The 23,874-nt window shown below is 41.8% G+C and overlaps 2 protein-coding genes across 2 annotated transcripts; both read right to left on the reverse strand.

The window, feature by feature from the left end:
- Positions 1-1,870: 1,870 nt before the first annotated feature.
- Positions 1,871-9,018, reverse strand: LOC116041788 (tripartite motif-containing protein 16-like). The gene is made up of 3 exons (XM_035991829.1): positions 8,930-9,018; positions 5,605-5,607; positions 1,871-3,942 (listed from the first exon to the last, which is right to left on the reverse strand). Exon 3 carries the CDS (start codon positions 3,848-3,850, stop codon positions 2,162-2,164), a length of 1,689 nt encoding a protein of 562 aa, XP_035847722.1. The 5' UTR covers positions 3,851-3,942; positions 5,605-5,607; positions 8,930-9,018; the 3' UTR covers positions 1,871-2,161.
- Positions 7,167-18,271, reverse strand: LOC116041809. Its single transcript, XM_035991619.1, has 4 exons — positions 16,528-18,271; positions 13,355-13,426; positions 12,331-12,437; positions 7,167-8,845 (listed from the first exon to the last, which is right to left on the reverse strand). The coding sequence occupies exons 1-4, from the start codon at positions 18,240-18,242 to the stop codon at positions 7,167-7,169; spliced, it is 3,573 nt and encodes a 1,190-aa protein (XP_035847512.1). The 5' UTR covers positions 18,243-18,271.
- Between the last annotated feature and the right edge of the window lie 5,603 nt (positions 18,272-23,874).

Consider the following 23,874-nt stretch of genomic DNA (forward strand, 5'->3'; position numbering starts at 1 on the left):
TCTAATGTCTTGACAGAAATTGAAAAGATACTTGGGCTAAAATTACAGATGGACCCAAGACTCTTCTTTATTCTTACATATGCAGCTAGGAAGAATATATTATTGCAGTGGATTAGTGATAAACAGCCAACTGATAAAGGCTGGCATGAAGTGCTGTTTGATTTAGTACCTCTGGAATACCTGACATGTGGGATACATTCCAAATCAAAACAATTTTATAAAGTTTGGGAACCTTATCTGAATTATTTGGACCCCATTGTCGCTGACATTATGTTACGGGGATTTTCTGAAAGGTCATAAGAGAGAGTAATTTGCTGTGTATGTTTTCTTTCCTCTTCATTCATTTTTATTGTATGTGTGTAGCTGAGCCCATGTTGTATTTTGGTGTTGTGTTTTTGTATGTGTGTGTCTGTTCCTCAGATCCTGAACAGGACTTCCTGCTGCAGCTGAAGAGACCTCGCATTCTGTCTGACGAGACGCCTCACACACACACTCCGCTCCTGCAGCAGACCGCACACACACACACACACACAGCCCCGCTCGCACCTGTCTCCCACCTGACGCACAAACACCTGTCCCAGGCCAGCCCCGCCTCCTTTGAAGTAGTGACATTTGGCGGTAAGTGTATGAGCTGCCGTGGCCCCTGTATATGTTTACTGGTATTCTTAGTTAGGGCACACTTCAGAGCCATAAGATCCTGATTAGTAGGTGAATTATAGGCTATAGGCTCTACAGTGAAGGGAAATGTTACCTTTCAGTAGTTGACTATGATATTTCTGGATTCATGTTAGCCTGCTGTTATATTAATGTTTATGTTGCACTCACTCTAACTCTATGATTCTGTATGCCACTGCCAAGATTCAATGTTACCTTGTACCGTTAATGTTAATATGATTTTAGTGAGGTAAGATGTTTGACTTCTTATTTTAAAGCATCTTATAATGAAGATCACTTTATGAATAATCCCTGAAACTGGCTGATATAGAGGATTTATGATGCTTTTGTGTGCAGCAGCCATCTCTCCTGCAGCCAGTCAGCAGAGCACTACATCAGGTCAGTCACACTCAGACACTTAATAGAAGGCTTTACATCTGGTCATGCTAACATGTAACACTGGTTTAATCTATTACCCCATGTTCTTTCTAATGTCTATAGATCAAGTTGCCTGTGATTCCAGACAGCAGTTTGCTGCTACAGTGATGCTCTGGATGAATGAGTAAAGGGCTAGATTTTTATTTTTATTTATGCCCCCCCCCCTCCCCCCAATATTTAGAAGAGGTTGATTTCTCCCCCGTCAAAATATATAAAAGACAACCCACTCCTCAAAAAGAGGTAAAAATAACCGTTCAGGGGGCTCAAAACATGTTTATATCCTTCTTAGAGCTGCTTCTTAGGGTTACGTTTCTCTAAAAGTTGAATCCCTCTCAGCTTTATTACAGTATTAAATGAAAAAATAATGTAATCTTACGATGGTCACTTCAGAGGGGAATATCACCCATAATGCTTTGCAGTTATGCCCTTGTGGCTTTTGGCAATGTATGCTACAACGTAATATTAAGGGCCGGGGGGAAGAGGAACTACTAATGAAACACAGTTAGTTTTAGTGTAATATTTATTGACTCAATGCAGAGAGGAAATGTTGGCTCAAACATTTGGCCCGTCCCACATGGGATTACAAGACACCGCTATTTAACAGATATCTTCCTGTCCTGCAGATACATAAGGTGGAGAAATACATGAATAACAAACAACAACTAATATCTACAGATCATCTTGTTAAAGATCTTTTTTAACATATCGTCCTGTTTCAACAATCAAAGGTAAAATAACAGATCTCAACTGAGCACATTGAGAGCTTCTGGGGCTCCTCGAATGTTTTTCTCAACAAACAAAAACATCTCATCACTTCTACAACGTCAATACAAGCAAAATAAAATGTCAAACTAATTTACAAAAACATTTAGAAAAGCAAATGAATGTTGAAAAAAGTGACACATTTCTTTGATAAAAGCAAAAAAATAAGAAAAAGCAACAAAAATGTGTAAACACATGAAAAACTTGAAAAAATAGAATATACAACAATCAGCTCTCAGCAACAAACATGGAGACTAAATAAGTCGAAGAGTTAAAACACAGAATTTAACCCTTAAATGACTTCTGTCTATTTCAGTTTGCACAACTCAGCAGAGTCTCCAATATAATAAAACATTAGTCCAGCATAGAGGGGCTGAGTGAATGTGGTCTGGACTCTGTGGAGGAGAGTCCTGGTTTTAGAGACGCTGTAGAAGGACAGAATACCTGCACTGTGATCCAGGTACACTCCTACTCTGGAGGACTCAGGACCTGAGACGCGAGTTTGGACATTGTTGGACCAAAATGTATAACTGTTGTTGTTACAATCTAACGCCCAAGATTTGTCATTGTATCCAAATACACATTCATTCGACCCCCCTGCTCTGTTGATATTCTTGTATGCGACTGCTACAGAAACTCCTCCTCTCCCTCTCCTCTCCACCTCCCAGTAACAACGTCCAGTCAGACTCTCTCTACTCAGGACCTGATACCAGTCAGTGAATCTGTCTGGGTGACTATAAAAATATTGTTGCAACATTGCAACAACAGACTGTTGTTGCAATGTTGCTTTCCTGTTCCCCTCAGATAATAACAGCCGTGTGTTTACTGTGTTTGGATCCAGTGTGATTTCACGTGAATATTTTAAGAATCCAGCTCTGGTCTTGGGCTTTGGTTGTGGCAGTAAAACGTCCACTTCAGTCCCTGTCAGTGAGACGTTTGTCCACTTCTCTCTCAGAACGTCCTGTAGTTTATCTCTGACTTCTGACACGGCTGCTGTCACGTCCTCAAAGCAGCTCAGAGGACGGATATGGATGCTGGATGTAGATTGGCTGAGTGGTGACAGTGAGGGGTAGTTGTGTAGAAACTGGTTGTGATCCTCTGTGTGTGAGAGCTTCTTCAGCTCAGCGTCTTTCCTCTTCAGCTCAGTGATCTCCTGCTCCAGCTTCTCCTGAAGCTCTTTGACTCGACTCACTTCTCTTTTCTGCTGGGATCTGACCTGCTGCTTCACATCAGAGCTTCTTTTCTCCAGGAGACGGATCAGCTCAGTGAAGATCTTCTTGCTGTCCTCCACTGCTTTATCAGCAGAGCGATTGATGGCCTCCGCCTGCTGTTGAAGCAGCTTCACATCTTTCTCTCTGTCCTGGATTCTCTGCTGGATGTTTTGTCGACTCCCCTCGAGCTCTCTCTGCCTCTCAGCTCTCTCTGCTGCAGCTGAGACTGTGTCGTGGCCTTTATGTTCCTCCACAGAGCAGAGATAACAGATAAGCTGCTGATCAGTACGGCAGAACATCTTCATCACCTCATCATGACGAGAGCAGATGTTCTCCTGGAGCTTCTTGGACGGCTCCACCAGCTTGTGTTTCTTTAACTGAGCTACATCGTAATGAGGCTGAAGGTGTTTCTCACAGTAAGAGACAAGACAGATCAGACAGGACTTGTGTGCTTTGAGTTTTCTCCCGGTGCAGACATCACAGGCCACATCTTCAGCTCCAGCATAGCAGTGATCAGCAGGAGCAGCTTGGAGTCCAGTCTTCTTCAGCTCCTCCACTAAAACTGCTAACATGGTGTTTTTCAGCAGGACAGGCCTCGGTGTGAACGTCTTCCTGCACTGAGGACAGCTGTATCTGTACTTACGATCCCCTTCATCCCAGTGGCTTTTAATACAGTTCATGCAGTAGCTGTGTCCACAGGGAATAGTCACCGGATCCTTCAGTAGATCCAGACAGATGGAACAAGAGAAGGTTTCCCGGTCCAGCTGAACTCCTTTCTGCTCCATTTCACCTCTCGCTCAGTGACAACGACTGTCTGAGTCTCACTTCCTGAGAAGTGAAACTAGTCTGAGCTCTGATGTAAAAACAGCAGTGATACGCTGTTGTACTCAAGGAAATATGTGCACAGAGTGGAGCTGGCTGTGGTTGAGAGCAGGAAGAGGAGGGAGGGGTTATCAAGCTTTGTTCATTCCAGGAAGAGGAGCGCTTTGAGAGAGATACTGGCTGTGTTGCAATGCCCATACTACCATTAGTATGACAGGGAAATATTTAGTTTGTTCTAATACATAGTATGTCAAAAGCACAATGCCAAATATGTGTCCTAATGCATCCGGTTGCATTTTGCAGTATGCATGCCAGCGTGCTTTTCTGACCCACAATCCTCTGTGCAGCATATCTGAGCAAGAGGCTCAAAGTTCAAGCTGTAATGTTATCACAGAGTTTGATGTCTGACTCTCTGCAGACTGTACTGCAGGCAACAGTACTACTTTGTAAGAGCAGCTGCAGTTTGTACTAAAGTAAAAAGAAAAAGTATGTGATAAGGAACGCAGCAACACTTGTTTACAACAGAGCTCATTTCTCATTTAAAAACTCTGCTGACTTCATCTTTTAGGAGGTAAACTCTTCTTAGAATCAGAGGGTTTGGAGACGGCTCCCCAGTTTACGTAATACTGAGTTGTCCTGTTATTAAGTTTAATAAAAGCTTATATTGTTGACTATAATTCAAACAGCCCTTGACAGAATCAGAGTAAAATGAAAGCGACCTTAACTCTAACTGGTTCTTATCTCTCTCAAACACCTGAGTGAAACTAAATCCTAGCTCACACAATCCTAGGTAAGAAAAACAGATCAAATAGAGCAGTCAAGTTAAAGTCAGACAGCAGATACAGTAACAGTGAAGCAGAGAAGCCTATTTAAAGAAAGTACTCAGCCTAGATTCAAGCAGTCTAGCAGTAAGAAACCTCCACAAGTCCAATGCACACTGCATCTTTATTATAAAATGTTTCTATCAGCCTGAAAACATGTTGTTAACCAGCGCCAGAAATGTACATTTCATCACTGAATTAATGACTACATTTATATTTAATATTATCTTTGAGATGGATGCATTTACAGATTTTTACCATCTGGATAAAATGAGTTCTACTTCAGTAAAATACAAGTACCTCAGAATGATACTTAGGTCCAGTACTGGAGTAAATGTCCGTAGTTCCTCTCCACCGTGTAGAAATCACACTCCACCGATGCTGCTCGTTATGACGGCGACCAGCAGATGGAGACAAATCATTGGTCTGGATATCTGAAAAAGAGTTCATCCATCCAATAGTTTAAGAGATATTTCAGTCGGCACCAACTGAGCGACAGACGCTGTAATCCCTAAAACAACGGCTCAGAAACATCAAAAACACTTTGAAATGTTTCACAGTCTGGCTCAGGGGTTCTCCTTTGTCTCGAGTGAATTTCATCGCCTCGCTTCCCACACAAAGGTGATAAATGTGTGGAAGGTAGCAGTGGTGGAATGTAACTAAGTACATTTCCACCAGTACTGTACTTTTATTGTTTTAGTTTTGCTGTCTTCCCTAAGGTTCAGTATGTCATGTGCACAACAATAACAGAAGTAGTTGTTTAGCTCAAACAATGCTCATTAAATAACTAAAAGTTGATTTGATTTAAGTTGAATCCTGTAGAGCATTTTGTTAACTTCCTGTTTTAAAAGTAAACTATTCAGTGGAGATTTTACTAAAAGTTTTGGTCCAGTCAGAACTCTAGTTAAAGCTTCTGTAAAACATTATAAATTTTAATCCTTCTTCTCACTTTCTGCACAGAAAAATGGGCGTCTGGCATTATGCAGTGGATGAAGAAGTCGTTCAGAGTGAAGCATGGTGATAAATCCTTGGCTATATGTTATGAGAAGACGTAGAAACACACAGGCTGCACAGAGAAGAACAACAGTCATCGGTAAGTTTCCTCTTCAGGTTTGAGAACCGGGCGTCTCTCAGTTTAGTCAAATCTAATTCAGATGAACTCGTCAAACAGTTGCTGAGTTCTGCTACGTAATCAGAGCTGTCACTTTCTGACGTCCTCACAAACATGTTCAAACTAAATGACTCATAAAGACACTTAATAAGAAGTGTGTGCAAAGTACTGACAGAGTACTTCATGTCCCAGGGGGCGGAGCCAGACGTTGTAAACATCCGGGGCTCACTCTAAATCTATTTCTCCCAAGGAGATGTCGATCCCATTTACCGGAGCTATTTGCACTACATTACAAGATATTTCAGACAATTGAATGACTAAACATCTGTACATCATTTGGCAAAAACATGATAGTTGCCATGGAAATATGTAATTGTTCTTCAATTGTCTTTATCATTCTGAAACCAGAACACTTTAGATTATACACTATTGAAACGCTTTCACTTTCGTATACACTATTGCAATTCTTTTAACATACAACTTAAACGCCCTTATATACACTATTGAAACGTTCTCATACACACTCCTGAGAAGCTGTTACACACTACTAAACACTCTCATATACACTATTGAAATGCTCTTTTAAGTCTGTGTAATATTCATTGACTCAGTGCAGAGAGGAAATGTTGGCTGTAAAAAGCAACAAGTGATAGAAAACTCTGCTCATTTCTCTGTGACGGAGCAGTTTTAGTGAGGAAAGTTGAAAGGACAGAGACTGACTGACTCTAAACATGAACACTGTACTTTGTGGTGTTTCAGGAGGAAAAGTGCCTCAGTTATACTCTCATATCAGTTTCACATTTTCTCCGTCAGCTTTGTATGAAACTCTGGAATGAAGACAGGAAGAAAATAATTTGTTCATGTTAGTTTATTCATCATGTAAAGCTTCAGTTTGTTCAAACATCCCATCAGTAAAGTCTGTTCAAAGACTCTTGTTCAATGATTTCATCAACACATTCACTTCATCCACACAATCACGTTGTTTTACCCAGAATCTCAGCTATGTAAAAGAAAAGAATAAGTTATTGATTATTATTATTATGATAACGTTTGGTCCGCCAAACAAATAAATGTAAATCTAGATTTCTTTACAAATGTCCACAAAGAGAACAAAGTGTGTAGGATAAAGGAGGTCTGGTGCTTTCTGTCTTCAGAGCAAATTTACAAATAAATGTTGAAAAAAGTGACAAAAAATGTTGATAAAAGCAACAAAAACGTGTAAACACACGTCAAAAGCACTGACAAAAAACGTTAAAAAAAATTCACAATCAGCTCTCAGCAACAAACATGGAGACTAAATAAGTTGAAGAGTTAAAACACAGAATTTAACCCTTAAATGACTTCTGTCTATTTCAGTTTACACAACTCAGCAGACTCTCCAGTCCAATAAACCATTAGTCCAGCATAGAGGGGCTGAGTGAATGTGGTCTGGACTCTGTGGAGGAGAGTCATGGTTTCAGAGACGCTGTAGAAGGACAGAATACCTGCACTGTGATCCAGGTACACTCCTACTCTGGAGGACTCAGGACCTGAGACGGGAGTTTGGACATTGTTGGACCAAAATGTATATTTGTTGTTGTTAGAATATAACGCCCATGATTTGTCATTGTATCCAAATCCACATTCATCCGACCCCCCTGCTCTGCTGATATTCTTGTATGCGACTGCTACAGAAATTTCTCTCCCTCTCCTCTCCACCTCCCAGTAACAACGTCCAGTCAGACTCTCTCTACTCAGGACCTGATACCAGTCAGTGAATCTGTCTGGGTGACTAGAATAAGACTGTTGTTGTCTCATTAATGTTGCTTTCCTGTTCCCCTCAGATAATAACAGCTGCGTGTATGCTGTATTTAGATCCAGTGTGATTTCACGTGAATATTTTAAGAATCCAGCTCTGGTCTTGGGCTCTGGTTGTGGCAGTAAAAAGTCCATTTCAGTCCCTGTCAGTGAGACGTTTGTCCACTTCTCTCTCAGGACGTCCTGTAGTTTATCTCTGACTTCTGACACGGCCGCTGTCACGTCCTCAAAGCAGCTCAGAGGACAGATATGGATGCTGGATGTAGATTGGCTGAGTGGTGACAGTGAGGGGTAGTTGTGTAGAAACTGGTTGTGATCCTCTGTGTGTGAGAGCTTCTTCAGCTCAGCGTCTTTCCTCTTCAGCTCAGTGATCTCCTGCTCCAGCTTCTCCTGAAGCTCTTTGACTCGACTCACTTCTCTTTTCTGCTGGGATCTGACCTGCTGCTTCACATCAGAGCTTCTTTTCTCCAGGAGACGGATCAGCTCAGTGAAGATCTTCTTGCTGTCCTCCACTGCTTTATCAGCAGAGCGATCGATGGCCTCCGCCTGCTGTTGAAGCAGCTTCACATCTTTCTCTCTGTCCTGGATTCTCTGCTGGATGTTTTGTCGACTCCCCTCGAGCTCTCTCTGCCTCTCAGCTCTCTCTGCTGCAGCTGAGACTGTGTCGTGGCCTTTATGTTTATCCATTAAGCAGAGATAACAGATAAGCTGCTGATCAGTACGGCAGAAAATCTTCATCACCTCATCATGTTGAGAGCAGACGTTCTCCTGGAGCTTCTTGGACGGCTCCACCAGCTTGTGTTTCTTGAATGTCTCTGATTCATAATGAAACTGAAGGTGTTTCTCACAGAAAGAAGCCAGACATTGCAGACAGGACTTGTGTGCTTTGAGTTTTCTCCCGGTGCAGACATCACAGGCCACATCTTCAGCTCCAGCATAGCAGTGATCAGCAGGAGCAGCTTGGAGTCCAGTCTTCTTCAGCTCCTCCACTAAATCTGCTAACATGGTGTTTTTCAGCAGGACAGGCCTCTGTGTGAACGTCTTCCTGCACTGAGGACAGCTGTAGATGTACTTACAATCCTCTTCATCCCAGTGGCTTTTAATACAGTTCATGCAGTAGCTGTGTCCACAGGGAGTAGTCACCGGATCCTTCAGTAGATCCAGACAGATGGAACAAGAGAAGGTTTCCCGGTCCAGCTGAACTCCTTTCTGCTCCATTTCACCTCTCGCTCAGTGACAACGACTGTCTGAGTCTCACTTCCTGAGAAGTGAAACTAGTCTGAGCTCTGATGTAAAAACAGCAGTGATACGCTGTTGTACTGCCCCAGCATGTTGGTTACACCCATCTGCAAACTGTAGCTCTGAAGGGGAGGGAACAAGGAAATATGGGCACAGAGTGGAGCTGGCTGTGTTTGGGAGCAGGAAGAGGAGGGAGGGGTTATCAAACTTTGTTCATTCCTGGAAGAGGAGCGCTTTGAGAGAGATACTGAGTGTGTTGCTATGCCCATACTGCCATTAGTATGACTGAAAAAGATATAAATTTAGTTTGTCCCAATACATAGCATGTCAAAGCACTATGCAAAAAATGTGTCCTGATGCACCTGGTTGCATTTTGCAGTATGCAAGCCAGCGTGCTTTTCTGACCCACAATCCTCTGTGCAGCATATCTGAGCAAGAGTCTCAAAGTTCAAGCTGCGATGTTATCACAGAGTTTGATGTCCCGACTGTCTGCAGACTGTACTGCAGGCAACAGTACTACTTTGTAAGAGCAGCTGCAGTTTGTACTAAAGTAAAAAGAAAAAGTATGTGATAAGGAACGCAGCAACACTTGTTTACAACAGAGCTCATTTCTCATTTAAAAACTCTGCTGACTTCAGCTTTTAGGAGGTAAACTCTTCTTAGAATCAGAGGGTTTGGAGACGGCTCCCCAGTTTACTAAATGACTGAGTTGTCCTGTAATTAAGTTTAATAATAGTTTATATTGTTTACAATAATTCAAACAGCCCTTGACAGAATCAGAGTAAAATGAAAGCGACCTTAACTCTAACTGGTTCTTATCTCTCTTCACACAGGGACCCATGAGGAAACCCAGCAGCTGATCCACTTTCGGGCTGAAAACGAGCAGAAGTTTCTGCGTTCATGTTGTAGCCATTCATTATTGTATTGGTACTGTATTATTGTAATCATGTGTAATTCATTCCTGTTCATTCACCTGTACATTGTTGTTGGTTATGATACAGGACAATGATACAGGACAACTAATGAAAGAAATGGGGTATGAGGGGAAAGGTTACTGGCCAACAGGCATCAGAAAGAGAAAGGTGAAAATAATATACTTAGGTCTCATTTTCTCTGCAGTTACTATGATAGTACTTGGTATTTTTATTGGTATAAATAACTGGTTGTGGAACAGTTTGTACTACAAATTTTAACCTAACAAATAAAGCTCTGAAAATAGTTTGAAAAGATAGTGGCAGTGAAGCATATTGTTTGTGTTTTTCCAGTGTTGTAATGTAGGCCTGTTTTTGATATCTTGGACTTAACATGACTTTGGAATGGGGACAAAGGGCGTGGAAACCAGTTTAACTACTATAACACTCACCCATGATCACATTTATTTAAATTCCTCAAGATCCAACCCCCAGAAGCTCTCAATGTGCTCAGTTGAGATCTGTTATTTTACCTTTGATTGTTGAAACAGGACGATATGTTAAAAAAGCTCTTCACCGAGATGATCTGTAGATATTAGCTGTTGTTTGTTATTCATGTATTTCTCCACGTTATGTATCTGCGGGACAGGAGGATGTCTGTTAAATAGCAATGTCTTGTAATCCCATGTGGGACGGGCCAAATGTTTGGCGTGACCCAGAAATCAAATCAAACTAAAAGTGTATTTAGTTTCTCTTCCACTGCATGGCTCTGCAGAGAGAAAGCACCAGACCTCCTTTATCCTACACACTTTGTTCTCTTTGTGGACATTTGTAAAGAAATCTAGATTTACATTTATTTGTTTGGCGGACCAAATGTTGTTATCATAATCATAATCAATAACTCATTCTTCTCTTTTACATAGCTGAGATTCTGGTTCAAACAAAGTGATTGTGTGGATGAAGTGAATGTGTTGATGAAATCATTGAACAAGAGTCTTTGAACAGACTTTACTGATGGGATGTGTGAACAAACTGAAGCTTTACATGATGAATAAACTAACATCAACAATCACACATGTCTCAAAACAGGCTGAGTTTTTTTATGTAAATGTGGTGCATCTTTTGATGTTAATATGTTACAGTTTTTTCCAATTGCTAACACACTAAAATGACATGCATAGCACAATTATTTAAACTGACACACAGAGAGCAACACCTCTTATCAAGTCTCCAAAAGTCTAAACACATTTTCTGCTTTACACACATTTTGCAATTCAAAATGGCACTTTTAAGATTATTTTTTGGGGCTTTTCCCTTTATTATAGTGACAGTGGATAGACATGAAAGGGGGATGACACGCAGCAAAGGGCCGCAGGTCGTATTCGAAGCCCGGCCGCTGCAGGACTTAGCCAACATGGGGCGAACGCTCTTACTGGGTGAGCTAGAGCCCGCCCCAAAATGGCACTTAAATGCACAGAAAACGGTTCTCTGCACAAGACACAACAATCTGACATAAAGTCACATGTTTGCCATTTCAAAACACTGCCATTCAAAATGACACTACATGAGCTCATTGGCCAATAGATGTTCCACCTGACCAATCACCTCAATGGTTCATTGTTACCACTTCAATCAGGAAGTAAGCACTATGAAAAGACCACACGTCTTCTTTTCTATATATTTTTTCTGCAATTTTCTTTTTCAGTTTACTGTTTTTTGTGAGCATATTTTTGTTCAGTCCAATGTAAATATATCTGCTGTGCATATGTTGCACTGACTTGTTTGGTGAAAAATAAAAAATGTTTCAACAGCGTGTGTGTGTGTCTGTGTGTGTATCTGCAAATATTTCTGTGCATATGAACAATCTGAAGAATTTTCTACAATTTTAACTATTTTAGTATTATGACAAAGCATACTAACGATGAGAGTGCTTTTCATCATGCCCAACAGTGTGTACTTGGTTAGACAAAAATCTGGTAATATGAATGGAGTGTGTGCCATTTGGTGCAAAAGTTTGATTTTGATAATGCTATATGTAGTTTTGGTTGCAGTGCAGTGCATTTTGCAGGATATATATGAGGTATTTTGCAGTGTGGGTGTGTGGTTGTGTGAATTGTGTTAAGGATTTAGATAAAACCGGCCTAGTTTGCAAAATTGTGTTTTAGCAAATGGAAAAAACTGTAATATCGACAGCAACTTATATTGTCTTTCTTGTGTTAATTACTGTTACATGTGCCTCTGGTGTGTGTGTCTTGTTTTCTCTCTCTCTCTCTCTCTCTCTCTCTCTCTCTCTCTCTCTCCCTCGTTCTGCCCTCCTCCCTCTGCCTGTTGCATACCTGAGCATAATCAGTGCTCAGGTAGAGTGGGGGAGATGAGAAGAAGGCGGAGAGTGAAGGGACAGAGGCACATGGAGATCACACCAGCAGCACACTATCACCGTTTTTCTTAATCAGCTACTGCATTTTTATGTTAGGAGATCACTGAGCTGAAGAGGAAAGATGCTGAGCTGAAGAAGCTCTCACACACAGAGGATCACAACCAGTTTCTACACAACTACCCCTCACTGTCACCACTCAGCCAATCTACATCCAGCATCCATATCCGTCCTCTGAGCTGCTTTGAGGACGTGACAGCAGCCGTGTCAGAAGTCAGAGATAAACTACAGGACGTCCTGAGAGAGAAGAGGACAAACGTCTCACTGACAGGGACTAAAGTGGACGTTTTACTGCTACAACCAGAGCCCAAGACCAGAGCTGGATTCTTAAAATATTCACGTGAAATCACACTGGATCCAAACACAGTAAACACATGGCTGTTATTATCTGAGGGGAACAGGAAAGCAACAGTAATGAATGAACAACAGTCTTATTCTAGTCACCCAGACAGATTCACTGGCTGGTATCAGGTCCTGAGTAGAGAGAGTCTGACTGGACGTTGTTACTGGGAGGTGGAGAGGAGAGGGAGAGTTTATGTAGCAGTCGCATACAAGAATATCAGCAGAGCAGGGAGGTTAGGTGAATGTGGATTTGGACAAAATGACCAATCTTGGGCGTTATATTGTTACAACAACAAATATATATTTGGGTCCAACACAGTCCAAACTCCCGTCTCAGGTCCTGAGTCCTCCAGAGTAGGAGTGTACCTGGATCACAGTGCAGGTATTCTGTCCTTCTACAGCGTCTCTGAAACCATGACTCTCCTCCACAGAGTCCAGACCACATTCACTCAGCCCCTCTATGCTGGACTAAGGGTTTATTATATTTATGGTTTTTCTGGAGACTCTGCTGAGTTGTGTAAACTGAAATAGACAGAAGTCATTTAAGGGTTAAATTCTGTTTTAACTCTTTGACTTATTTAGTCTCCATGTTTGTTGCTGAGAGCTGATTGTTGAGACATTGCGTGTTTCTCATTTTTTTTTTGCTTTCTTCAACATTTATTTGCTTTTCTAAACGTTTTTGTAAATTAGTTTGACGTTTCTTTTGCTTGTATCAACGTTTTAGAAGTCATGAGATGTTTTAGTTTGTTGAGAAAAACATTTGGGGAGCCACAGAAGCTCTCAATGTGCTCAGTTGAGATCTGTTATTTTACCTGCAGAGGGAAGTCCATATACAGTCGGACAGGTGTGTCTGCAGGTTCACAGCTGTGCTGGGAGGTTTTGACCTGCAGACAGACACACAGAGACAGAGACAGAGACAAACAGAGACAGAGACATGGCGTCTGTCGGAGGTAAGGCACACACAAAATCTAAAAAAAACAAAAGGTCTAAAAAGACAATGAAACAATGTCTAAAAAAACGTCATAAATGGTTAAAATAAGCTACAATAAAGTTGAAAAAAAAATTGTCAACGTTCTTGTTCTTTTTTCGACGAGAAGATAATGGATGTTAGTTGCAGCCCTGCACCCAACTAATGTGTGCATTTAAATTCCATTAAAGGAAGAACTGTTTGTTGTTGTGTTGACATTTAAACGCTGTCTTTAGAACAGAAGCTCCTGACATCATCAAACCTTCTAGAACTATTGTCTGAAGTTCTGGGTGAAATGTTTCTGGTAGCAGATGGACAGACGACCGCCCTCGAGTTCAAGAAATCTATCAGCGAGAGATCCAAAGAACAGGACGGTAAATGGGCCACGGTGATATGTGTAAGTCTTTAACTTCCTCTTTGGTGCAGCATCTTACGTAGGTTTATATTATCCAAACAGCACATGTTCCACCAAAACAAGTTCCTTCCTGAGGCTATTTAGCAGAGGCACTGCTGCTGATTAGCTTACCACGCTAGTATTCGGGGCACAGGGAAAGTCAAAACAAATCACTATTTATACCACTAAAAAGGCTCCAAATATCACCAAACTTCAACAGTAGCATAATGAGGGTCCCTAAATGTTAACGGAAGCATTGAGGACATTGTAAGTGTACAGACAGTTTATTGAACAAAGAGCTGCGGGAGCTCCGTGAAAGGGCTACGAGAGAGAGAGAAAGCTACCGGTAGTCAATGCCGCAACACTGCCTCGTACCTCAGGAAACTGGTGGTGTACCTGCGGACATTGTGAAGCTATGGCCACCCAACAGGAGTGTCTGTGTTGCACGGAGTGGGACTTGTTGCGTCGCGACGCCCAAGAGACGCAGTGTTTTGTACAGTCTGAAGATTTCCCCTCTCTGATAAACAGGGCTGGACTTGAAACTTTTTCGGCGACCCAGACCGGAGGGACCAGATGGACCGTTATCCACTGAGTTTTAGTTTGCATCGCCAGCTGTAAGTCATGACTGGTTTCCAAGACGGCGGCGGCATGTAAACATGAACACGAGTGTCTTTATAAACTATCTTTTCAATAAACTGTCTGTACACTTACAAAGTTCTCAATGCTTCGGTTAACATGTAGAGACCCTCATTATGCTACCGGTGAAGTTTGGTGATATTTTGAGCCTTTTTAGTGGTACAAAATAGCGATTTATTTTTACGTTCCCTCATACGCGGAGTTTGCGGGGGGCAGGGGGCCCCCCCCTGGTGGCTGAAATTGGGAAATTGCACTGTTTCAAAAATGAGTGGAATAATTACGTCTGGCATGACCAGATCTTTTATAAATATTTTAAATAACACAAAACAACCAAATGGTGGTAGGTAATACATCTGATTTGATATACTGCTTTATTAAAAAAAATAAAAATTTTCAGGGCTCTGCCTCTCACCTAAGACTATTGTCGACGCATAAGCAGGACGCAAAAAACGAAAATTACTGTTGCACTAGTCTGGACATCTTACCGTGCCAACGTTGTAATAAAGGTTTCCTAAATGCCATGTATATACATGTGATGTCAGCTTACTAATTCATTGCGCGTTTTGCATAGATTTGGACTTTTATAACCTATGTTTTATTCCACTTTGTTTAAACGGCGAAGTGGAGAGGCCTCGTTCACCTGTTTGGAGCTGGCTGGTGAATGTGACGCTCGTATCAGCCTTGCTGGATACACCGTGACCCTTTTGGTGGATCTACTGATCGCTGTGGATTACTTTTTTTTTGTGTCATTGGATTACGGCAAAATATGGATCTTTTTTCTCAATGTGTCTTAAAGTTTTATGGTGTGATTGCACTTTGTTTCTTTGTTTGGAGAGGCGTCTCAACAGACTGGAGGTCCAACACTGATTGTTCACGGTTACATTTTAGTTGAATTTAAGTGTGAAATTAAGTCTATTGTGTTCCAAGACAGCCGTGCCGCGATTGGATTTCATAAGGAGAAATTGTTAAATTGTTACAATGTCATTTAAAATCTGCTTTAAAAATAAACATATGTTTATTTAGCATGTTTGTTTAGTCCATATGTGCTCGTGCTGTGTTCCCCAAGTGGTAGGCCAGCTCTCAGCTACTACAATGAGTTTTTTTTTTTTGCCCCCCCTGGCTCGAATGTCAAACTCCACCTATGCTTTCCCTGTGCCCTGAATACTAGCGTTGTAAGCTAATCAGCGGTCCGCGCTAGCTTCTTTGAAGCTACAAACACATTAGATTAGCATGAAAACATGTCCCAGAGAGCGACAGAGTGGGTACACATTTGTTAATAACCCCTAGGTTCATTTTGCGCTGGAATTGTCCTTTAACTTAATCTTTTTGGGACTAAACAATAAGTCTCTTTTTATTGAGTAGCTGTACATGCCCTCAAGATAACGTAACAAAAATTAAAGACAATTGCGCTCAATGGTGTTTTAAGCCTCCAACGTCGCCTTCCATTTCTAGTCCCTGGGGGACCATAGGCAGGCTGGGGGAACTCATATTAATGTTAAAAAACCTCATAAAGGGACATTTTCATGCAATGGGACCTTTACGTTTATTCATACCATCCTCTGATAGCTTATTACATACTGATGATAATAAAATATCTACAGAAGCCTGCGATTACTATATTTGGGGCTGATTTGATTTTTCTCAACAAACAAAAACATCTCATCACTTCAAAAACCTCAATACAAGCAAAAAAAAACATCAAACTAATTTACAAAAAATGTTGATAAAAGCAGCAACCGTGCTGGAAATAAATCTTTTCTTTAGCTTTGGATTACTGTTTTATCGTCTTGATCCAGAAATCAATCAATCAAACACTTAAAAAAAGCTACAAAAACGTGTAAACACATGAAAAATGTTAAACACTGACAAAGAAAATGTTGAAAAAATAGAATGTCACAACAATCATCTCTCAGCAACAAACATGGAGACTAAATAAGTCGAAGAGTTAAAACACAGAATTTAACCCTTAAATGACTTCTGTCTATTTCAGTTTACACAACTCAGCAGAGGATCCAGAATAAACATAAAAATCCAGTCCAGCATATAACAGAAGTCTCTCTCTATAAGAATAATAAAGCGTTAGTCCAGCATAGAGGGGCTGAGTGAATGTGGTCTGGACTCTGTGGAGGAGAGTCATGGTTTCAGAGACGCTGTAGAAGGACAGAATACCTGCACTGTGATCCAGGTACACTCCTACTCTGGAGGACTCAGGACCTGAGACGGGAGTTTGGACATTGTTGGACCAAAATGTATATTTGTTGTTGTTACAATCTAACGCCCAAGATTTGTCATTTCGTCCAAATCCACATTCATCCGACCTCCCTGCTCTGCTGATATTCTTGTATGCGACTGCTACATAAACTCCTCCTCTCCCTCTCCTCTCCACCTCCCAGTAACAACGTCCAGTCAGACTCTCTCTACTCAGGACCTGAGACAGGTTACTGAATCTGTCTGGGTGACAAGAATAAGACTGATGTTGATACATGTATGTTGCTTTCCTGTTCCCCTCAGATAATAACAGCTGTGTGTTTACTGTGTTTGGATCCAGTGTGATTTCACGTGAATATTTTAAGAATCCAGCTCTGGTCTTGGGCTCTGGTGGTGGCAGTAAAACGTCCACTTCAGTCCCTGTCAGTGAGACGTTTGTCCACTTCTCTCTCAGGACGTCCTGTAGTTTATCTCTTACTTCTGACACGGCTGCTGTCACGTCCTCAAAGCAGCTCAGAGGACAGATATGGATGCTGGATGTAGATTGGCTGAGTGGTGACAGTGAGGGGTAGTTGTGTAGAAACTGGTTGTGATCCTCTGTGTGTGAGAGCTTCTTCAGCTCAGCGTCTTTCCTCTTCAGCTCAGTGATCTCCTGCTCCAGCTTCTCCTGAAGCTCTTTGACTCGACTCACTTCTCTTTTCTGCTGAGATCTGACCTGCTGCTTCACATCAGAGTTTCTTTTCTCCAGGAGACGGATCAGCTCAGTGAAGATCTTCTCGCTGTCCTCCAATGCTTTATCAGCAGAGAGATTGATGGCCTCCGCCTGCTGTTGAAGCAGCTTCACATCTTTCTCTCTGTCCTGGATTCTCTGCTGGATGTTTTGTCGACTCCCCTCGAGCTCTCTCTGCCTCTCAGCTCTCTCTGCTGCAGCTGAGACTGTGTCGTGGCCTTTATGTTCCTCCACAGAGCAGAGATAACAGATAAGCTGCTGATCAGTACGACAGAACATCTTCATCACCTCATCATGACGAGAGCAGACGTTCTCCTGGAGCTTCTTGGACGGCTCCACCAGCTTGTGTTTCTTTAACTGAGCTACATCGTAATGAAGCTGAAGGTGTTTCTCACAGTAAGAGACAAGACAGATCAGACAGGACTTGTGTGCTTTGAGTTTTCTCCCGGTGCAGACATCACAGGCCACATCTTCAGCTCCAGCATAGCAGTGATCAGCAGGAGCAGCTTGGAGTCCAGTCTTCTTCAGCTCCTCCACTAAATCTGCTAACATGGTGTTTTTCAGCAGGACAGGCCTCTGTGTGAACGTCTTCCTGCACTGAGGGCAGCTGTAGCTGTACTTATAATCCTCTACATCCCAGTGGCTTTTAATACAGTTCATGCAGTAGCTGTGTCCACAGGGAATAGTCACCGGATCCTTCAGTAGATCCAGACAGATGGAACAAGAGAAGGTTTCCTGGTCCAGCTGAACTCCTTTCTGCTCCATTTCACCTCTCGCTCAGTGACAACGACTGTCTGAGTCTCACTAGTCTGAGCTCTGATCTTAAAATAGCATGTGTGTGGGAGGAGTTATCAAGCTTTGTTCATTCCTGGACGAGAAGCAATTCGAGAGAGATACTGGGTGTGTTCCAAGGCCCATACTACCATTAGTATGCCAGAAACAATTTTTGTAAGTACCAACTGTCTGCAGGCTGTTCTGCAGACAACTGTACGTACTTTTTAAGAGCAGCTGCAGTTTGTACTAAAGTAAAAAGAAAAGTATGTGATAAGGAACACAACAACACTTCAGCTTTTAGGAGGTAAACTCTTCTTAGAATCAGAGGGTTTGGAGACGGATCCCCAGTTTACTAAATGACTGAGTTGTTCTGTAATTAAGTTTATATTGTTTGCAAAAATTCAAACATACAACATGGAAGACACATGAATGAATAACTGCTTTTTGTTCGTAAATAGCAAATTTGCAAAGTAACTACAATCTGTGAAATATATAGAATTAGGATTTAGCGCCACCTTAACCATCATTAAAATGCTGCTGACATGTTACCGTTTCTGCAAAATATTAATATTGTTTGGCCGGTTTCTTCTGAATGATGAGTGCTTTAACTTTTGAAAATTTCAGGTTAACTCTGCTCTCTCCAAAATAGTTATTTTGTTATAGTGTGACTTTGTTTTAAAGGGTTAGGAACTAACAAACTAATTAACTCATGTAGGCAGCGGTAAACCAGCAACTCCCGTGTTCTGCGTGGTAAAAAGTTTTTGTCTGATGGCAAGATAAAGCTGTGAAAATATTATAAATATAGCGTCCTCTTAAACTGATATTGAACACCTTCATAACCCCACTTCAACATATATTCCTTTAATGTAGCCTATATACTGGCAGAAATAATAGCATTCCTATTTTTTTTCACAAGTTTAACCATTGAAATCAGTTACATTATCTGCAGACTTAACCTATTTGTCATCAATACAGTCACAAAAGTCTGATACAAAACACTCAGAAACACATTGACCAAGGAGATCAGAGCAGCTAAAAGGAGCTACTGTGAAAAGTTGAAAAACCGGTTTTCAGCCAACGACTCTGCAGCACTGTGGAGACGCCTTCAAGACACCACCAGCTATAAGAGACCACCCCCACTGCTGAGGCTAACAATGGCCTTGCCAATGACCTGAATACCTTCTACTGCAGGTTTGAGAGGGAAACACTCACACCCCTCCCCCACTCCAGACCACCTGTAGGCCCCACCACTCACCTGGCTACCCCTCCCCCCGATACTCAATCCACACTCATCATATGTGAACAGGATGTGTGCCGCCTCTTTCAGAGGCAAAGGAGCCATCCACACAGAGACACTTTTTGGTGTAAAGCACATGTTTAGCATCATTTTGGCCTATCGTCCAAGCTAATCCTGTAAACGCACTGCCTGAAAACACACTTTTTTGAAACCTTTTCCCAGGGTGAAAAAATTCGAAAACAGCGCCATTGTGATTTCGTTTGGACGGCGAAGCCGCATACTTGTTTATCAATGATGTCATTGCCACACCCCTCAACCTCTTACCCTGCGACGACGTCTTAACAAGAGTGTGAGTCGCAGCAGCAGTTCTATCGGTCCACTATCAGTCCACGCAAGTTATTCTGGTTTCCTTGCACTAGCTAACCATTTTCGTTCATTTTATGTTATGGTTTCCTCTTCTACGGTCTGTTTGTATACAGCGCACAAGCATTATGCGCCTCTTCTTCTCTGTTTTTTGGTGAATTTCTGTAGCAGAAACAGCGCCACCTATAGGCCTGAAATATGAAGTAGTGTGTGGAGTCATTTACAAATGGATGTTTGGACGCAACTATTCTTGAAACGATGCCAGGGAAGACGGGGGAAAAAAAGATTGTTTTGCTACGTGTGGACGTGGCCAAAATGTCCGTAATGCATCAGGCCCTGATGGTGTAACACCCTCCTGTCCCAGGGCCTGTCCTGTCCAGCTAGCACCAATCTTCACACAAATATTCAACAGATCACTGGAGCTGTGCGAAGTGATCGGTGTCAAACTCTTAAAATTTCATGTCATTGGGCTCATCCAGGATGGTGACGAGTCTGCATATCGGCAAGAGTTTGAGAATTTGGCGCTCTGGTGCAGTCAACACAACCTGGAGCTAAACACTCTAAAGACTGTGGAGATGGTGGTGGACTTTAGGAAGCACCCCACAGTGCTGCCCCCCCCAATATCCAACAGCTCAGTGTCAAATGTGGACTAATTCAAGTTTCTGTGCTCCATCATTTCCCAGGATCTGAAGTGGGAGTCCAACATCAACGCCATCCTTAAAAAGGCTCTGCAGAGGATGTAAACTTTACAGATCTTTATTGTAAAAGATGTAGACAATGTTTTCAATGCTTGTCCAGTGAATCATAAACAATCACTGAACATGCACCTGTGGAACGGCCATTAACACACTAACAGTGCACAGATGGTAGGCAATTAAGGTGACAGTTTTAAAAACTCAGAACACTAAAGAGGCCTTTCTACTGACCCTGAAAAACGCCACAGAAAGATGCCCAGGGTCCCTGCTCATCTGTGTGAACGTGCCTTAGTCATGCTGCAAGAAGGCATGAGGACTGCAGATGTAGCGAGGGCAATACATTGCAATATCCCTACTGTGAGACGCCTAAGACAGCGCTACAGGGACACAGGAAGGACAGTTGATCGTCCTCACACTGGCAGACCACGTGTAAAAACACCTGCACAGGATCGGTACATCCAAACATCATACCTGTGGGACAGGTACAGGATGGCAACAACAACTGCCCGAGTCACACCAGGATTGCACAACACCTCCATCAATGCCCAGACTGTCCACTATAGGCTGAGAGAGGCTGGACGGAGGGCTTGTAGGCCAATTGAAAGGCAGATCCTTACTAGACATCACCGGCAACAACGTCGCCTATGTGCACAAACCCACCTTTGCTGGACCAGACAGGAATGGCAAAAAGTGCTCTTCACTGATGAGTCACAGTTTTGTATCACCAGGGGCCAGTGGCGGATCTAGAACGTTTTACATGGGGTGGCAAAGGGGTAGCGAGAGATCTTGGCAGGGTGGCACGCGAAGATGATACATGGGAACCCCCATATGTAAATGCACTGCTATGCCCTACTATGCCCCGCAACACCCTGCTACGCCCTGAACTGCTACAACTATTATTTCAAGTAATAGTTCCATTATCTTTATTGTTACTATAATTGCCACCGTTCATCATACCAACTGCTATAATTATTATGAATCATAATTTTCTATATCTGTATCTGTGTCCCAACCGGCAGTGGCAGATGGCTGCCCACCAAGATCCTGGGTCTGTTTTTCTGAATTAAATGGCTTGATCATATTTACTGATACAGACAAATAGAACAGAAAATAAAACAGAATGTGTCTTATTTTATCAGTAATTATGATCAAACAAAAGACAAGGCAAAGCAGTATTATTTGTATAGCACATTTCAGCAACAGGGCAATTCAAAGTGCTTTACATACAAACAATTAAAATACAAGAAAAAAAGTTACAGTGCAGTACAAGAAATGAAACATTAAAGAGCAGTTAAAAACAGTTAAAAATATAAAAGCAGATCAAATACAAGATTTTATGGTGCTAGTGTGGGACAATGTATAAGCCGTTGCTCTATACACGTAATCCACCCGCAATCCTTGCCGTTCCCAGAACGGGCCGGTTCCACTGGTTTACTCTCTTTATATGCTTATATCGATTTTCATACAGTTTCAACAATGCAACTTAATAGAAATGAATGAATAATTATTTAAAGAAAGGCAACATCAAAAAGAAAAGTATTCAGCCTTGATTTAAAAGAACTGAGCGTTAAAGCGGACCTGCAGTTATCTGGATGTTTGTTCCAGATATGTGGAGCATAAAAACTAAATGCTGCTTCCCCCTGTTTAGTTCTGACTCTGGGGACAACAAGCAGACCTGTCCCAGACCACCTAAGAGGTGGTCTGAAATCAATTCTTTGAGGCACAGGTAGCCAGTGTAAAGACTTAAGAACTGGAGTGATGTGATCCAAACAAAAGGTCAAACAAATGCCATGATAGAGAAACTTTTAAACATCATTAGATAATCTATGTATATATGTAAATCTTTGCATATCTTACCCTATAACATATACAACCAAATGGAAATAGCCAAAACCTGAAAACATGTCATTTCACTGAGTGACAGGACATGTTATGCTACTGTACTGCAATTTCTATGGAAGGAGAATATAAACAAACCATATGGTCCAGGGGTAACTGCAGGCCTCTTCCTCCCTGTCATCTTCATCTGCCTCCTCCTGATCACTCCCTGCCGCTGTCCCTATGTGTTGTCTGTGTGTGTGTCTATGTGTCTGTTAAGTATTTTTACATTAATTGTTATGGCTGTATTGATTTAAAAGCCTAATAATGTGGTGGGTCAAAAATATGAACACCTTACAAGGGTTAAATCCATTCTTGTGAACGGAAACGCGTCATCTGCCACAATACAGTATGGAGCCAGCTGGTCAGAACCTGGAAGTGGTGCAGGGGCAGGGATGTTGGTGGTTCTGTTTACCAGGGCATCTGCTAACGTGCATCCACGAAACACTCCTCCATCAGAAATTCTTCCATTACAACCAACATCCACATACAGAAACCTGTACAAGCTGTCAACTGGTGCCATCAAGACAATGGGAAAGTTGTGTTTGTACAGCTAACAGCTAACAGGGCAAGCTACCTTAAATCTTGTTGTCACGTAAGGGCCCTGTTCATGTTGCACAGACATTTTAATTGCATTTTATGTCTGTTAAGAGGTACAAAGGCACTGTAAAACTTGCCCCGACAACTGCCGTTATAGCTCAGTGGAAGCTCGTACACGTAGCTGCAGCTACTCCGTGTTGCCTGCACTGATTCGGGTCGTGTTTTTTTCAATCTTAAGTACATGCATATTTAAAGCGATGAAGATTAAAGTAAAAATTGGCAGAATTCTCCTTTAATGTATATGTTGTACTCACTCTAACTCTATGATTCTGTATGCCACTGCCAAGATTCAATGTTAACTTGTACCTTTAATGTTAATATGATTTTAGTGAGGTAAGATGTTTGACTTCTTATTTTAAAGCATCTTATAATGAAGATCACTTTATGAATAATCCCTGAAACTGGCTGATATAGAGGATTTATGATGCTTTTGTGTGCAGCAGCCATCTCTCCTGCAGCCAGTCAGCGGAGCACTACATCAGGTCAGTCACACTCAGACACTTAATAGAAGGCTTTGCATCTGGTCATGCTAACATGTAACACTGGTTTAATCTATTACCCCCCCCCCCTCCCCCCATGTTCTTTCTAATGTCTATAGATCAAGTTGCCTGTGATTCCAGACAGCAGTTTGCTGCTACAGTGATGCTCTGGATGAGTGAGTAAAGGGCTAGATCTTTATTTATTTATTTATTTTTTTTGATGCAGGGGTTATGCTCCCCCCTCCCCCCAATATTTAGAAGAGGTTGATTTCTCCCCCGTCAAAATATATGAAAAAAAGAGGTAAAAATAACCGTTCAGGGGGCTCAAAACATGTTTATATCCTTCTTAGAGCTGCTTCTTAGGGTTACGT

The sequence above is a fragment of the Sander lucioperca genome, chromosome 14 (assembly GCF_008315115.2).
Source record: "Sander lucioperca isolate FBNREF2018 chromosome 14, SLUC_FBN_1.2, whole genome shotgun sequence".
Lineage (NCBI taxonomy): Eukaryota > Metazoa > Chordata > Actinopteri > Perciformes > Percidae > Sander > Sander lucioperca.

Bases quoted from the DNA above. Each gene is read 5' to 3' on its own strand.
- LOC116041788 (XM_035991829.1), bottom strand. From the start codon at position 3,850: ATGGAGCAGAAAGGAGTTCAGCTGGACCGGGAAACCTTCTCTTGTTCC.
- LOC116041809 (XM_035991619.1), bottom strand. From the start codon at position 18,242: ATGGAGCAGAAAGGAGTTCAGCTGGACCAGGAAACCTTCTCTTGTTCC. The intron at 13,427-16,527 runs GAAATAGACAGA...GTCTGTCTGCAG, and splicing joins TCTGCTGAGTTGTGTAAACT to GTCAAAACCTCCCAGCACAG. The intron at 12,438-13,354 runs GTAAAATAACAG...CTTCTCTCTCAG, and splicing joins ATATGGACTTCCCTCTGCAG to GACGTCCTGTAGTTTATCTC.